Source organism: Panthera onca, chromosome B3 (genome assembly GCF_046562875.1).
Source record: "Panthera onca isolate mPanOnc1 chromosome B3, mPanOnc1 haplotype 2, whole genome shotgun sequence".
NCBI classification, from domain to species: Eukaryota; Metazoa; Chordata; class Mammalia; order Carnivora; family Felidae; genus Panthera; species Panthera onca.
Window position 1 is genome coordinate 134,453,679 of NC_138344.1, and position 17,463 is coordinate 134,471,141.

Below are 17,463 nucleotides of genomic sequence, written 5' to 3' on the forward strand. Positions count from 1 at the left end.
TCAAGGGGGAAAAAGATGTAAGGAAACCTACAGTTAGACTTGGAAAACATCAATCAATGAATGCAATTAGTGAAACTCATTTCAACCTAGTTAAACTGTAAAAATCCTAAGACACAACCAAGGAGACTGGAGATTTGGAACAGACTGGATATTTGATGTTATTAAAGCACTGTGGCTCAATTTTTTGCATGCTTATAGTACTGTGGATATACATATATTTATATACATACACACACACACATATATATACACACACACATATATATTTAAGAGTGTTTGCTTTTAAAAATTTTAATTTTAAAAAATTTGCAGAGAAAATAAGATGCTCAAAATTAGCAGGGGAAGGAAATGTGTATAATAAGATTGACCATGAGATAACTGTTCAAGCTGGGTAAAGGGGACATGAGAATTCATCACGTTATTTTCTCTTTTTATTTGTTTGAAATTTTCAATGAAAAAGTTTTGTTCTATTCTACATGAGGGTATACTCCACTCCACCCTCAAGATGAGGTCAAATAAAAAGAAGACTGAGAACCGAATACAAATGTGGAGGTCACTGATGAATTGAGAAGGCAACTTTTTGGTGAAATGTTGGCTATGACAATGTAACTGGAATGAGTTCAAGAACAGGAGACAACACACTAGAGGGGACTCTAAGGAGAAAATAAAAATGGGAGGCAGCTGGCCTTTCCTGGAGTAAAGAGAAGCTTTTTCTTATTTCTCTGCTGATAGGAGTAATACAGAAAGAGGGGGACAGTGACCATGCAGGCAAGTAGAAAAGACAAAAGCAAGAGCAAAGATCCTGAATAGGTGAGAGGAACTGGGATATAGCCCCAAAGTGGACAGGCTGGTCTTGGTCAGGAGCAGGGGACAATTCACCTATTTTAATAGGCTCAATGCACAGGCTGGGATACAGGCACGTTGATAGACTGGCATAAAGATGGAGTTCTCTTTTTGTTGCTTATTTAAAAAAAATTTTTTTTTAATGTTTATTTATTTTTGAGAGAGACAGAGACAGAATGCGAGTGGGTTGGGGCAGAGAGAGGGGAAGGCACAGAATCCGAAGCAGGCTCCAGGCTCCGAGCTGTCAGCACAGAGCCCGACGCGGGGCTTGAACTCACAGACCTTGAGATCATGACCTGAGCTGAAGTCGGATGCTCAACCAACTGAGCCACACAGGTGCCCCTCTTTTCATTGTTTCTGTTTTGTCAGAATACAAAGGAAGGTCATAGCTAGGGGTCAGGAAGAGGTGAGTGGTTAGAGATTTGAAGAGAGGAACTGGAAAATAACCATCTTGGAGAGTGGCAAGTGACCTTACCATGAAAACATAGTAGCAAGGTCAAGTAGCCCTAAAGGATCATTTGAAATTTGTCATCATAAATTTAAAGCAAAATCAGTCACCCCATTTTATGTAGCTATGTTCAGCTGCTCTGATGCAGGAATGGACAAGCCCAAGATCTAGTTTTAACCAGGGCTGGCATTTCGTCATGAAAGTATAATAGAGCGAAGGAAAGAGGAGTGGAGAAACGCATCAGATTGATTATAATGATGGGTTACAGAAATAAGCAGGGTCAGACAGGAAGTAAGGATATGAGGGGAATGTTTGGGTAGGGTTTAAAGACTTGTTGGATGCAGAAAACAGAGAAAATATGGAATAAAGATAGGCAATTGTCAAAGACTAAAATGCTTGTAATTGGGATTTGAAGGTGATACCGTTGTTGGTAATGGCAAAGGCAAGATGAAAAAACTGGTCTTTGAAAATAAAACGGTATGGAACCGGATGGATTTCTGATGTAGAAATCACTAACAATGATGAAGAGTTCAAGTTGAGAGAAAACAGTGAATCAGACCCTAAAATATTCCATGGAAAAAGAGGATCACAGGTGAATGGAAAAGAGCAGGAGGTAGAGTTTACTCTCGTGCCAGGTATTTTAGAGAAGCTGGAGTCTTTAGGTAAGAACAGTGGCCTGAAGAAGCAAGAAGCAAGAAGAATACCCCCACCCACCACGCCTGGCCATGGAGTCCGTGGGGTCTGGAAGGAACAAGAGCCATTACTTCGTGGGGTTGCTAAGGCAGGAGCAACCTCAGGGGAGGGACAAGTGTCCGTGAAAACTCTAACTGGATGGATAGTATCATCCAAATCACAGATTAAAGTTCACCAACAAAAACATAAAGATGATTGCACTGCCCCTGCCATAAAAACAGTATTGTTATACTTACATCTAATAGAGCTGGTTTTATTAAGCTACTTTGAAAGACAATATTATAAAAATTTCAGTCTTTATTTACCTTCCTGTTGTAATTGAGCCAAGAAAAGTGCAAGGTATGTGTCTGATATCAATTCTGGACCCGTCAAGAGAGAATTCAAGTTGAACCACTGGAAAAAAATTTTAAGTATTTAAGTTAATGTACATTATAAGTAATAGGGAAGTTCCATATGTTAAGAATAAATACAACCCATCTAAACTTACTAAGGCTATCTAAACACTGAAAACATGTCAAACCAAGATTTTTAAAAAGTAATTTAATAATATGATTTTTAAAAACTGAAATAAATGTTGCAGATTTACCAGTATTAAATGTTTTAAAAATAAAATTTTGCAGGGTGCCTGGGTGGCTCAGTCAGTTAAGCATCCGACTTCGGCTCAGGTCCTGATCTCATGGTTCGTGGGTTTGAGCCCTGCGTTGGGCTCTGCGCTGACAGCTTAGAGCCTGGAGCCTGCTTCGGATACTGTGTGTCTCTCTCTCAAAAAATAAACAAACATTAAAAAAAAAATTTTTTTTTAATTAAAAATAAAATTTTGCTTGGGGTGCCTGAGTGGCTCAGTTGGTTGGGTGGCTGACTTCGGCTCAGGTCCTGATCTCACGGTTTGTGAGTTCGAGTCCCGCGTCGGGCTCTGTGTTGATAGCTCAGAGCCTAGAGCCTGCTTCAGATTCTGTGTCTCCCTCTCCCTCTGCCCCTCCCCTGCTCATGCTCTGTTTCTCTGTCTCAAAAATAAATAAAACATTAAAAAATTAAAAAAACAAAATAAAATAAAATAAAATTTTGCTTTAAGTCATAAACTTTGTATCTCCCACCCCAAAAAAGAGTACAGAAATTGATACTACTTTAAAGTATCTTTATTGATAGGTATAATCAAATCTTTTTTCAAAGTAGCAGCCCAACAAAACCCTAATCACATTATACTGAAGAAAAATGAAACCAACACAAAGTCTTCCCACTGCTGGTAATTTTGGCCAAAAGATTCCAACTGTGAGAAAAGTAGACATTCCAGGAAGGGAATTCAAAACCGCCAAATGATTTTACAAGGATCACTGAGCCACTGTCACATGTAATTAAAATCACTTAGTCACTATCTTATAGGATTCCTAATGTAACCCACAAGATACAAAAGTTTCCAAAGTTACTGTCAGCGTCGTGACCAACTACTTTTCCTGGATTTTGACAGAGATTATAATACTTTTCCAGTCACCCATTTCTCCAAAGAAGACATCCCAGATGGCCAATAGACACATGAAAAGATGCTCACCATCACTCACCATCAGGGAAATGCAAATCAAAACCACCATGAGGTATCACCTCGCACCTGTCAGAATGGCTGACATCAAAAACACAAGACTCAGGTGTTGACAAGGATGTGGAGAAAGAGAAACCTTCCTGCACCGTGGGTGGGAATGCAAACAGTATGGAGTATGGAAACAGTATGGGGTTTCCTCAAAAAAATTAAAAATAAAACTACATTTCGATCCAGTAACTCCACTACTTGGGTATTTTCCCAAAGAATAAAAGCACTAATTCGAAAAGACATATGCACCTCTATGTTTACTGCAGCATTATTTACAACAGCCAAATTATGGAAGCAGCCCAAGCGTCCACCAATAGATGAACGGATAAAGAAGACAGGAGATACACACACACGCTCTCACTCTCTCTCTCTTTCTCAACGGAGTATTATTCAACCATAAAAAAGAATTAAAATTTTGCCATTTGCAACAACACGGATGGATCTAGAGAGTATAAGGCTAAGTGAAGTAACTCAGAGAAAGACAGATACCATAGGATTTCACTCATATGTGGAATTTAAGGAACAAAGGGAAAAGAGACAAACCAAAAAACAGACTCTTTTAAAAAAAAAATTTTTTTTAATGTTTATTTATTTTTGAGGGAGAGAGAGACAGAGTGTGAGCAGGCAAGAGATAGAGAGAGAGACAGACACAGAATCCAAAGCAGGCACCAGGCTCTGAGCTGTCAGCGTAGAGCCTGACACGGAGCTCGAACTCACGAACTGTGAGCTCAGGACCTGAGCCGAAGTTGGATGCTTAACCGACTGAGCCACCCAGGCGCCCCAAAAAACAGACTCTTAACGACGGAAGACAAACCGGTGGTTATCAGAGGAAGGTGGGTAGAGGACAGGTTATATGGGTGAAGGGGACCAAGAGTGCAGTCACTGTAATGAGCACTGAGTCATGTACAGAGCTGCTGAATCACTTACATGTACATCTGAAACTAATATAGCATGGTATGTTAACTATACTGGAATTTTAAAAAATATATATAGGAAAAAAAACGTTTCCAGGCATCTTTTTCATAATACAAGGACCTCTAACAAAACGGTGTACAGTGAAAAACATAACTGTAAACAAAAATATAAATTAGAGCCAAATATAATAAGTTAAAATTGGATATTTCTTGTATTTATAAAAGATTAAGTAATTTAAAATGTGAAAATTCAATTTCAAACTAAAATTTGTAAAATCTCTCAGAATAACGATGCAAGTTTACATGCAAATCACCAAAGGAACTTCTGGAACCTAAGTCTTCAGATCTTAAAAAAAAAAAATCCAATGATTATACAGGAAAGGTAAAGAATACTTGATCATAATTTTTTAAAGATGTAAATAAAAGCCAAAGGTTAAATAATCTCGGCAGTGTCCTCTCTGCTTTCTCCTTGGAGCTGACCCCAACTCAGGTCAGCCTCTACTGCAACGCACCTCCTTACTTGCTCTTTGTACAACTCAGGAGGGACCTTTAGAAATAATCGGGTCACAGGACTTAAAAGGACTTAAAACATAATAGCAGGGTTTCTATGTTTGAATTATCTTTTATTGATTTAATCAGTGCACTCATTCTTGATTTCATTTTCCTTTTTGCTTCGTATTATTTTATTTTCCAAAAGTTTCGTGGAGCTATAACTGACATGCAAGAAACTGCACATATTTAAAAATGTTCAATTTGAAGCTTTAACATATGTGTACACCCAAGAAACCATCACCACCACCGAGAGTTTCCAGGGCCCTTGTGATCCTCCTCTCTCACTGCTCCTCACCTTCCTCATCCCCAGGCAACAGCTGGTTAATCTGCTGTCATTACAGATTAGTATGCAATTTCTAGACTTGTATACAAATGGAAACTTACAGTACATAGTATTTTGTATCTGGCTTCTTTCACCCAGCATAATTATTTTTAGGTTCACCCACGTTGCTGAACGTATCAATAAGTTCATTTCTTTTTATATTGGACCATTTCTAATATTCCTCTTTCCAAGATTCAAAACATTTTTTTTTTAAGTTTATTTATTTTGAGAGAGACACAGACGGTGTGAATGGGGGAGGGGCAGAGAGAGAGGGAGAGGGAGAGAGCGAGAATCCCAAGCAGGCTCCGCACTGTCAGTACAGAGCCTGACGAGGGGCTCCAACTCACGAAACCGAGAGATCATGACCTGAGCTGAAACCAAGAGTAGGCCCTTTAACCAACTGAGCCTCCCAGGCGCCCCAAGATTCAAAATTCTAATAAAAAGGGCTTTTTTCTTAAGTTTATTTATTTTTGAGAGACAGAAAGAGTGTATGGGGGGGAGGCGCAGAGAGAGAGAATCCCAAACAGATTCCACACTATCAGTGGAGAGCCCGATGTGGGGTTCAGACCCACACAAGCGAGACCATGACCTGAGCCAAAATAGAGAGTCAGATGTTTAACCAACTGAGCCACCCAGCCGCCCCTAAAAAGGACTTTACATAATTGTTTCAAAATAGTGTCATGTATCCAAAGATCTTTGGTAATTATCTTAAAAAATAACACCTTAGGTACGTTTCTTGATCTTAAGAAAGGCTTGTTCAAGACACATTCCGTGTTCTTTTAAAAAAAATAGAGTTTTATGTAGACGTACATATTACATCCGCATAGATTTTATGAAGCCTTATGTATTACATGACATTTTGGAATATGGATAATCTTGATATGCTAAAGCAAACATGACTGAAAACTTTTTATTCATGCTGGATGCTATTTCAGGCTTCATGACACTACTGTATGCCGAGAACAAATCTATAAAGTCATAGTTAACTGGAAGAACATTTTTATCCCATAAAAACTCACTAAAAGTGACCCCTTCTGTACTGTATTAAATAGAAAGCTTTTCTTATGTAGTTAAATTGTACAGTTGACCCTTGAACAACGTGGGGGGTTAAGGGTGCTGACCTCTGGCACAGCTGAAAATCCACGTATAGCTTGACTCTTCAAAAAACTCAGTACTAATAGCCTACCGTTGACTGGAAGCTTTACTGCTAATGTAAAACAGTTAACACACATTTCGCATATGTACTGTATACTTTTTTTTAAGTAGGCTCCATGCCCAAAGTGGGGCTTGAACTCACAACCCTGAAATTAAGAGTTGCATGTTCTATCGACCAATCAGGCACCTATGATATACTTACTTTCACAATAAAGCTAGAGGAAAGAAAATGTTACTAAGAAAACCATAAAAACAAAAGGAAGATCAGAAGGAAAATATATTTATAGTACTGTACTGTAAAAAACAATCCACGTGTAAGTGGACCCATGTAGTTCAAACCCATGTCGTTCAAGCATCAACTGTGCATGGTTGTTACAAATAAACCTATAAGGGAAACTGATACTGTCTTTGAAAATAGAAAATTTCCATTAAGATTAAAACCGTACCATACACACACATTACTGGTAAATTTCTTCATCCGTGAGGTATCGATCCTTTACATTTTAGTTGCAAATGGAGGGCAAAATGAGAAAAAAGACAAAAGGGGAAACATTACCTGTTTTCCTAATTTTCGAACTGTAAACCAGTGTTCTTTGTAATTGCATATGAATGATCTTTCATTTCTAGAAAAAGAAAAAAATGCATACACAATATTAAGTTGAAATAACAGAGTTCACATTCATTGAGTTTATCTACTAGCAAGTATTATATAAAACATGATAGTTTAGGATTGTGCTTACAGTGAAGCATCACAGATTTTGAGAAATTACAAAATAGCATGAAAAACAAAACCAAAACCAAAACCCAAACAGTAGAAATCTCTCTGCAGGTTAGTGATGCCACATGCAAGAATGATGGCACCACACACCCTTTAAGGATCAGTTCTGTGCTGTCAGACACCGAAGGGAGGAGGGGAGTTAATGGGCAGATGTTCACGGACATCCCCAAAAGGTGTCACAGCGAACTCTGAGGGAATGAAACAGGGAACATCAAGCAAGACAAAAGCATTCAAAATACGCTTTGCTTCTTTAAGAAATTATAACTTTAAAAATCAAGTTTAGAAAAAGCCATGTGGAAGAGCAAAATAAAATCTTACATGGGATCGATCCTGAGCCTCTGATACTCTGGACTGTTGAAGAGAATTAGTTCTAAACCCCAAACCTTCAAGGCATTGCTTATAACCTGTTTAAAAAAAAAAAAAAAAAAAAAAAAGCAACTTTTCATGAGCTAAACCATTCAATTCCAAATTAAGTAGCGCAGCCGTGTTAGTTGCATAAACAACTGTACTTCATAATTTTCCCTAGAAGGCTATGCTTTTTAAAAAGTATGTGTATAAATACATCACTGAATCCATAAAAGAAAAAAGTACCTACGAAAGAGTCCTTTTTACACTAGGTTTCTGGAACATTCCAGAGAACCACATAATTCCGAGATAAAACTGTCTCAAAAATCCAGATGTATATTCTACTCAGTATTCTTTTTTTTTTCAATGTTTATTTATTTTTGACAGAGAGAGAGAGACAAAGCATGAGCGGGGGAGGAGCAGAGAGAGAGAGAGAGGGAGACACAGAATCGGAAGCAGGCTCCAGGCTCTGAGCTGTCAGCACAGAGCCCGACGTGGGGCTCGAACCCACGAGCCGTGAGATCATGACCTGAGCCGAAGTCGGACGCCTAAGTGACTGAGCCACCCAGGCACCCCTAAGTATTATTCTTAAAAGTAGTCCACTATATACACACAGTAATCTGGCTGCTCCGGGTCCTGCTTTAGAAAAGTTATATTCGGGGCGCCTAGGTGGCTCAGTCGGTTGAGCGTCCGACTTCGGCTCAGGTCATGATCTCACAGTCTGTGGGTTCGAGCTCCATATCGAGCTCTGTGCTGATGGCTCAGAGCCTGGAGCCTGCTTCCGATTCTGTGTCTCCCTCTCTCTCTGCCCCTTCCCTGCTCATGCTCTGTCTCTCTCTGTCTCAAAAATAAATAAAAACATTAAGAAAAAAAAAAAAATTTAAAAAAAAAAGAAAAGTTATATTCAACTCACTACCTGGTATGTCAGTAGTGATAAAAATTTTGTCTATTAAAAATGGATTCTTCCTGGGAATTTAAAGTGAAGCTTTCAGACTTTGAACTACCATCATGGGTTTGTAATTCGTAGGAAAAAATAAATAAATAAGCCTGATTACTTCCAACTGGGGGAAAAAAAAGGACATTTCTGAAAATTCACTCTCCGCCCTCCGAGGCAGCCAACAGAGCAGCAAGTGAACCAGGTGACAGCTAGCACAGATAAACAGTGAACACAACACAGGGGGCAGACGTGAATAGGCACCAAGACCAGTGTCCCAGTGTCGCACAAACAGGCAACAGCAAGCGCAGGGCCCGCTCGAGCTTCCTCTAGCGCTGCGGCAGCTCTCACCAGGTACCGCCCATGTGGAGCAGTGCTGGACGGAGAGGCTACTGAATGAGGGGTCCAGGAGGACAATACAGGGGAACGGAACAGGCTCCTCGAGAGAGCTTCTGGAAGAACTCTGGATATACCTCCCGGCTGTTAGAATGAAAGATCCATGGATAAGGCAAAAGAATCTATCACGTACATACACATTCACCCACAGAATTCAAGGGGAGCTGAAAGTTTAAAAAAAGAAAGAAAGCAAAAGCCACAGACCATAATAAAGGAATCCAGTCCTGGTACGCGGATTTAAATGGAAGGTAGTGAGGTGCTGCATTTTCTCAAATTTATCCAAGATGTAGCAAGTCTGAAATACTCTTATCAGAACTACGGTTAACAGCATCCAAATGTAAATTACATAGTCTTCTTTCAAAACGCCCTACTCTAAAATGAAGGTTCTACAATCTTAATTTTCATGTTTATCTCTATAAAAATCTAGTGCTCTAGAGTATGATCTTACACTTTTTCCCCCCAGTTTTTTCCTTGTGTTCTATGGCTTTATTTTTATTTTTTAATAATCTTACACTCTTAGACACAATCTACTAGAAGGACCGCTGAAGGTCATATCATTACAGTGACCGTGAAAGGCTGTGAGAAGAGATGCGTATCGACCACATCCTCAGCGCGATCAGTGCCCGGACATCAACAGCCCTTAGTACATGCTTCTAACCACTTACTTGAATAGAGAAAAAACCACTGTCGTCCATATTTCCCGAGGGCTGCTGTTTATTTCGGATGGGTCGTTGAGGCGGGGGTGGAGGGTGGGGAGAGAAGGATAGAAACCGTCATTGGTGTGCATATTTAAAATAACATCTTGCGCGGTCCCGTTTATGAAGTCAAGAGCATAGTTATAATCGACAAGTCAGATCCCCATAGGAAGAATGCTTCATCCTTTTCTAAAGGGTACCCACATTTTTTCAGAACCTGATTCGGTGAGTTGAAAGTCAGTACCTGTAAAAAAGTGCGATAGTCCTCACTGGTGACTCCTCCTTCTGCCATTCTCATTCTCTCCTCTTCGTCCAGCTGATGGGCAATGGAAGACAGCTCCACAGGGCTAAAATATTCTCCTTGCAATAGGTTATTCAAGCAATGTTGAGCACAAAGTGAGCCTTCTTGCTAATATTTTCAAAAGAAAAAATTCAAATGTGATTTGCTGAACAGATTTGTACGGTATCTTCCTCTCAAGCGGAATTTAATCACTAACGCAGCCAAACCGAGCCTTTTTGGCTTTCAACAGCAATGATTTACGGAAGTACCTGAATTTTCATGTAACACTTGTTTTATAATTTTACCATTAAGGAAACTACCATTATTTAGCTCTATGATCAAAAACTTGAGAATGACTTATATAAACAAACAGCATTCTCTACAAATATGCCAAATTTCACATTTCACTAGAAACTACTCTATAAAAACATTAGCACCTCTCATTTTCAGTACCTAAAATATATCTCTTTGGAGGTTCCATGGAAAATTACTAACACTGAAAGCGAAATTTTAATCCCTAGAACATGTGTGTTCTTTTAACAAGATAATCTACTCGATCAAGAGGCCTGAGTGGCTCAGTCGATTAAGCCTCTGACTTCGGCTCAGGTCATGATCTCACAGCTTGAGTCCGAGCCCCATGTCAGGCTCTGCGCTGACAGCTCAGGGCCTGGAGCCTGCTTCGGATTCTGTGTCTCCCCCTCTCTCTGCCGGCGCCCCGCTCACGCTCTGTCTCTCTCTCCTTCAAAAATAAATAACCATTAAAAAAAATTTTTTTTGAAGATAATCTATCGATCTAAATGCTTATTCAAGGAGTTTCAAATCAATGAACAAAAGTATCTCAAGAATTGATACAGGTAGGAAAGATCCTGCTTGACGTTAATGAAGACCTGTAGCCAACCGAACCAAGGTTCTCTTCGGGGAGCTCTGCACAAAATGTCTACGCAGTATGTACAACAAGCAAAACTTCCCCAAACCACACCTGGAGCTCGTTTCTGAACAAGCCAGCAAGGAGGGCTGCATCCAAGGAGGCATCACTGGCTTCGTATCGTTGGGGGGGTGGAGGGAGTACAACTTCCCATGGGCCCCAGGGTCTTCAGCTGCTGGGCAGCTGGCCCTCACACAGTTGGCACCCCAAATGTAAATCCGAGCTGCCTCGGGCGCCTGGGCGGCTCAGTCGGTTAAGTGTCCGACTTTGGCTCAGGTCATGATCTCACAGTTTGTGAGTTCAAGCCCCGTGTCGGGCTCTGTGCGGACAGCTCAGCACCTGGAGCCTGCTTTGGATTCTGTGTCTCCCTCTGTCTCTGCCCCTCTCCGCTCATGCTCTGTCTCTCTGTCTCTCAATAATAAATAAACATTAAAAAAAATTAAAAAAATAAATAAATCCCGGCTGCCTGGCCCTGAGCAGTCTGCTTATCACCCTGCTCCCCACAACAATGTCACTTTCCCATGCTTGCCCTGGAAGAAGGGAAACTCACTGGTGAAGGAGATCCCTTCCTGTGAACACAGACCCCTCTGTGGAATGATGGCAGAAGATGAGAATACTTTCTTCTCCCACTAACCCTGACCCTCTAAATTCTCCTTTCCTCCACTAAAGTCTATGCCTTAACCCAGCCTGTCTTACCTTGTACAATTTGCTCTGTCACTCAAGAGTGACACAGAACTCTTTGGTGACTCCAAAGAGCAACACCTGGTGAGACACATATTTCTCCTGGTTCTAGGAACAAAATTCAGCTTCAGAAAATGATACAGGGTATATGTATTCAATGGAATAGGAAGGCAGCATTGAGAGAGTCTGAGCGCAAGATAGGGAGGGGGCCAAGATAAGCTTATCTTCATATTTTGGTATAGAAGTATCTTGAAGCTGAAGACAGTATCCCTGAAGTCACAGCCACATAGTGCAAGAGAAAGTGTCTCCACCTCTTTTTCCTTCTACTGTATTCCCACCTCTAGAAAGAAACTTCCTCTGAACAATACAACGTGAACTGAAGGAATACACAGCCATCCTACTTATATTCTACTGAGAAACGGGCAAGACAAACAAGTATTCACAAACAGACAAAAAGATGCTCAACGTCATCAACCATCAGGGAATGATATATTAAAACTGCAGTATGTTACTACTATACGCTCTCCAAAATGGCTAAAATGTTGGAGATTAGAGACGTCAAAATACCACTTGTGGACATGTAAGTTAGCACAACCACTCTGGAAAACTATTTGGAGTATCTACTAAAGCTTAACATATACGAACCCTGTGGTCTAGCAATTCCACTCTTAGGTACATAATGCCAACAACAGAAATGTAAACGAACATTCATCCAAACACATATAAAAATGTTCCTAACACTACTACTGGTAATGCCCCACCCTGAACCATCCAGATGCCCATCACAGAATGGGTAAACTGTGCTCTTTTCACAAGGGAAAACTATATGACGATGAGAATGAATCCACTACAACGACCTGCAACAACACAGACCAATCAGCGTTAAAGAAGACAGATTCAAAGAGCAGCCGCTGGATGATGCCATTTATAAAAGCTCAAAACCAGGCCAAACTCATCTATGACGTTAGAATTCAGGACAGTGATCACCCTCACAAGGGTGAAGGTGGGGTGGAGGGACAGTATCTGGAGGAAGGCCTAAGCGGAGCAAATAAATATTCTGTTACCTGATCTAAGAATTATTTACACATGTGTTCACTTTGTGAGACCTCACTTAGCTGTACTCTTAGGGTGTGTGTACCCTTAACGTGTGTTTGTTACAGTTAAAAAAGTTCAAATAACAACCACAACAACTCTGCTAAGATACAGGTATTTCACATATCGAGAGCTTCCTTTTTTTACGTTTATTTATGTACTTAACTTTTTAAAAGTTTATTTATTTTGAGAGAGAGAGAGAGAGAGAAAGGCCACACACGCATGAGTCGGGGAGGAGCAGAGAGAGAGAGAGAGAGAATGAATCCCAAGTAGGCTCTGCACTGTCAGTACAGAGCCTGATGTGGGGCTCAAACTCATGAACTGTGAGATCATGACCTGAGCTGAAACTAAGAGTTGGTCCCTTAAATGACTGAGCCACCCGAGCACCCCATGTTTATTTATTTTTGAGAGAGAGAGAGAGAGAGCTCATGCAAGCAGGAGAGGGGCAGAGAGGAGACAGAGGTTCCAAAGGGGGCTCCATGCTACCAGCACAGAGAAAGTCTGATGTCGGGCTAGAACTTACCAACCGTCAGATCATGACCTGAGCTGAAGTCAGACGCTTAACCGACTGAGCCACCCAGGAGCCCCAAGAACTTCCTACTATGGTCACCAGACACCGGATTTTCTGGGAACAGTCCTAATGCAAATTTTCTGTCTGGCTGTCAGGTTACATGCCTCAGTTTGGTGCTCTCAAACTGTGGTCGTCACATTTAATACATATATTGAAATAGTGAAGCCAACTATTTAATAAAAAATTCTCTCTCTAAAAAACTCGCTTTGGGGTGACTGGGTAGCTCAGTCAATTGGGCAGCTGACTCTTGGTTTTGGCTTGGGTTGTGGGATTGAGTCCCACGCTTGGAAAACTCTCTCTCCCTCTGCCTCGATTCTCTGCTCGATCTCTGTAAAATAATTTAAAAACCTAGCTTTGAAGTACAAAAAAATAAGCACTTGATATCAAACTTTGTCTAAGTAAAACTGTACTGTCACAGGAAATAGCAAGTTCTGTACTTCTAATATGATTTAATAGAAGAAAAGAACAAATTGTTCAGTCCAAATTTAAAATCACTTTTTAAACAAGGTGAATCAAATTCTACATGAACCAAAAAAAAAAAAAAAAAAAAAAGAAAAAAATTGTACAAGGGCCCCACCTAATATTATGCATTCCCAGCCCACCAATTTATCCCCACCCACCTCTTCCTCATGGAGCTTTAACCAAAGTTGGATAGAAGTTTATATGTGCTATGGTCAAAGTTCAGTAGCATTGAAATGCCATGATTTTAGGCCCAGACTTCTTGTATTGGGATCAGAGGATGAACAATCTGTATGTTCAGCTTTACCGAGGTATTTTACAAAACCACAGAGGGTTTTATAAAATACACTTACACAGAGGGTAAGTGTAACCAAATCATTCTCTCACCGTCCTTAAAGTCTTCAGGACCAACCTGCAACGAGTTCAAATTCCCACAGACACTACTGATTACAACGGAAACCAGGCATAAACCTTCAGGTGCACTCAGGATCGGCCTAAAGTGCCACACAATCAACCTATGAGTACTTCTTCATCTCATGTCAGTGACGCTAAGCTCTCACCCCCTACGGCGAGGTCCAGCAAACACAAGTATCTGAGTAACAACAATGGCCGGCACTTCCATAGTACACGTGCCAGGAAGCATTCCGAGTGTTTATAACTGAGGTAGACACTTCATTATCCTCACACCACAGAGGAGGAAACTGGAGCACAGAGAGATAATGAGTAACTTGCTCAGGATCGTATGGATTGTAAATAGCAGAGCCGGGATTCAAACTCAGGCAGAAGTGAAGTCTGTGCTATTATTACTTCCTCGAGCCACTCATTTGGAATTGGGTTGTCCCTAGACCTCCACTATCCTAAAGACAGCTAGAAACCAACAATCACAAAAAGGCCAAATGAATAGCATCAAGTCAAAGCTCAGCATCTTCTGGCATTTTCATTAATTTTAAACACAATCCCAACAAGTGTGGCTACACTCTCAATTTACATTAAAAGTACCAATTTGGATGGCACTGTGCCCACACCAAGAGCAGTTAGCAATAGAAATGGTAACAGAAATGACAGAAAGCAGACATCAGAACTAAAACAAACACCAAAACACCGGGCAGTTAGTGGCCATTTAGTACAAGGGTTTGTTAGGGCTTGGCAAACTCTAGCCAATAGGCCAAATACAACCTGCTCCGGTGGCTAAGAGTGGTTTTTATGACTTCAGATGGTTGGGTAACACACCCACACACAAACAAGAACATGTGAGAGGCAGTATGTGACCTGCAAAGCCTAAAATATTTACAGAAAAATGGTTTCTTTTAGATAACTACCACCATACACATCTCAGATCAAGAAACTCTCTTAATTCACTTAAATATTTATTGAGCAACTATGTGCTAGGCACCATCTTAGGCACTGGGGATATACCACAGAACAACTGTTAAGTTTACATCCTAACTTAACAAAGGGCACTCAAGGTGGCGCCACTGTGAAAATGGGGAAACCAACATTCCCAGAGGAAGTAGTTGCAAGGCAGGCATCTCTATATACACAGCTTCCTTACGGCCAACGCTGGTGCTCTGACAAAGGTCATATGTATGCGGCAGACGGGGAAAGGAGGGTGCTGAAAAACGGCATATTAAGCTCCAACATTCCCAGAATGGACTGTGTATGAGATTCACGACGGGCCCTGTGGTTATAGGTATTTTCCATACTCTTGAAATATGCCTAAAACACTTCAAAAGCCCTCATCTGTTAAGTACATATAAGTTGATAAGGATAAATGTATTCCGTAAGTACCTTTAAGCCTACACAGATGTTGATAATCGAGAGTGACTTCTTTCAGGAAAAGCAGACTTTTATGAGGCTGGCACCCAGGTACTAAACCACCCAGGTTTAGTAGTTACCTTCACTGAAATTCACTATCCCAACAGTGCCAATGGCTGTCAATCAATATCTGTAAAAATACGTAACTCTCAAGAGGTGGTGTGGAAAAAGTTTAAAGTCTTCCATTTGAAACATCTGGTCCTATACCAAAGCTTTTGAAAATTAGGAATAAAAATATGTATATGGAGGGTTCTCTTCATTCAATCTCCTTAGCCAGGCAACTAAATTTCTCTTGTCCAAGATTCATCAATCACATCAATCAAGTCAAAAGATTAGTGGTAACTATAGGAGTCCTTCCTCCCCCCCCCCCCAACATAAAAACTGGTCTACTCCAGTGCCAAAACGTTCTAAAATGTTTTCTATAAAGAAAAGCATTCCATTGAACAACTTGTTTAGATCCATCCTGTCTCTTTTGTCTTTGATGGCTTTGTGTGAATGGATAAATGATCGTTTACAAGTATTTAACAAAACCAAACCCTGCTGCTCCTACTAAACAAAAGCCTCCCCGACAATCCTTTCCAAACACGAAACTATTATGAAACAATGTATCTATCATGTGCCAAAGTTGTCCTGAGCAAGGTTTCACTCACACCCAAATAGCTTGTTTCTCCACATGCCACCAATCGTATCTTCAAGTGCGTGGTCGTTAAAGAGTAAAAGCAAAACAGGCTAGGTGAACGACAACAAAATTATTCCAGTCTAGTCCTGATAACTAATAAGGAAGCTGGCCTCCTGATCCGGAAAGATGCAACTACCAAAAGAAACGAAACCTACACATCCCGTAACAAAAACTCCTGTGACGACTTCCCTGTTCAGGGGCGCTCAGGATTTCCTACCTCACTTCCCCAAGTGTCAGGCCCTACGTGGGACGAGCCAAGGTCCCCGCCCTAGGGAGGCTCAGGGACCCGGTGCAGGAGGACAAGAACACAACCCCGGAGATCTAAGTGTATGGGAGGTTCCAATATAGAACAGAGGAGCCCAGAGGAGGAAAAGTTAATTCTGCCAGAAGTGGGACTGAGGGAGTGGGGTGGAGTTGGGGAGGGTCGAGGGAAGGGTCCAAGAGGTGACTAACTAGAACCTAGAGAGACTGGGGGAGAAGGGAATGGAGAGTGAAGACCACGGAAAGTGGAAGGGAAGCGCGGAAGCTAACCCATTCGGTGCCACCGCACTCCCGTGCCCCCGTGGTGTCCCCGGCCCTGCCCTCACTCCCTCCCAGCTGCCCGGGCGTCCCGAGCCCCGGACACCTCGGGCACCGGCCTCTTTGGCAGAGGGTGCGGTGGGGGCGTCGGTGAAGCTGCCCTCCCTACGAAGTTCCCCCGCCCGGCGAGGCTGGGATGGGGGCGATCGGGCCCCCGCCAGCTCTGCGGGAGGAGGTTGTACCGCGCCCTACCGCAGCCACGGCACAACAGACAGCTCCCCACCGAACGCGGACACTCACTTTCTCGTGGAAGATGGACTCCATGTTTATTTGTCTGGAGCCAACGGCCCCCGCGCCGAACCACCCCCCTCCAGCCCCGCCCCTCGGCCCCACCCCTCCGCCCACCCTGCCCCGCCCCGCCTCGAGCCACCCCTGCCCACGTGCCTCGCACAGACCAATCATCTCCGAGGAAGTGAGTCACGTGGAGCGAAGAGCTAGTGAACGCCGGGGCGGTAAATGCGAGGGCACGTGACATGTGTAGCGCGTCCTGCGATCTCCCTTTATCTGGCCAGCTTGGGGCGGGTGGGGGTGTTGCAGCGCCACCTAGGGTCTGGAGGATCTCCGCTTCCCACCCATTGCTATGGATTTTTAGGCTATTAGGGGTCTGGACAAGGAACACCTGGGTTCTGTGTTCTTTTATGTTTTCCACTTTGTATTTTATGCTTATCATATTTGCATTTAATTATTTAATATCTTTCTCCTCCTCCCCCACTGAAAGCCGGATT

The 17,463-nt window shown here is 41.8% G+C and overlaps 1 protein-coding gene across 6 annotated transcripts in view; it reads right to left on the bottom strand.

Moving 5' to 3' along the window:
- Positions 1-17,060, bottom strand: part of ATXN3 (ataxin 3) — a 38,643-nt gene extending 21,583 nt beyond the window's left edge. For 3 of the 6 annotated variants that reach the window (XM_078447893.2, XM_078447892.2, XM_060620589.3), the window contains exons 1-6: positions 16,979-17,060; positions 9,902-10,066; positions 9,628-9,672; positions 7,606-7,691; positions 7,066-7,132; positions 2,290-2,377 (exon numbers count right to left, since the gene is read on the bottom strand). In XM_078447893.2, coding sequence (XP_078304019.1) covers positions 2,290-2,377; positions 7,066-7,132; positions 7,606-7,691; positions 9,628-9,672; positions 9,902-10,066; positions 16,979-17,002 — 475 coding nt within the window. In that variant the 5' untranslated portion in view covers positions 17,003-17,060. Of the gene's footprint in view, positions 1-2,289; positions 2,378-7,065; positions 7,133-7,605; positions 7,692-9,627; positions 9,673-9,901; positions 10,067-16,132; positions 16,749-16,978 lie in introns of those variants that run through there. The other 3 variants (XM_078447896.2, XM_078447894.2, XM_078447895.2) reach the window with 2 other exon arrangements.
- Positions 17,061-17,463: the final 403 nt, after the last annotated feature.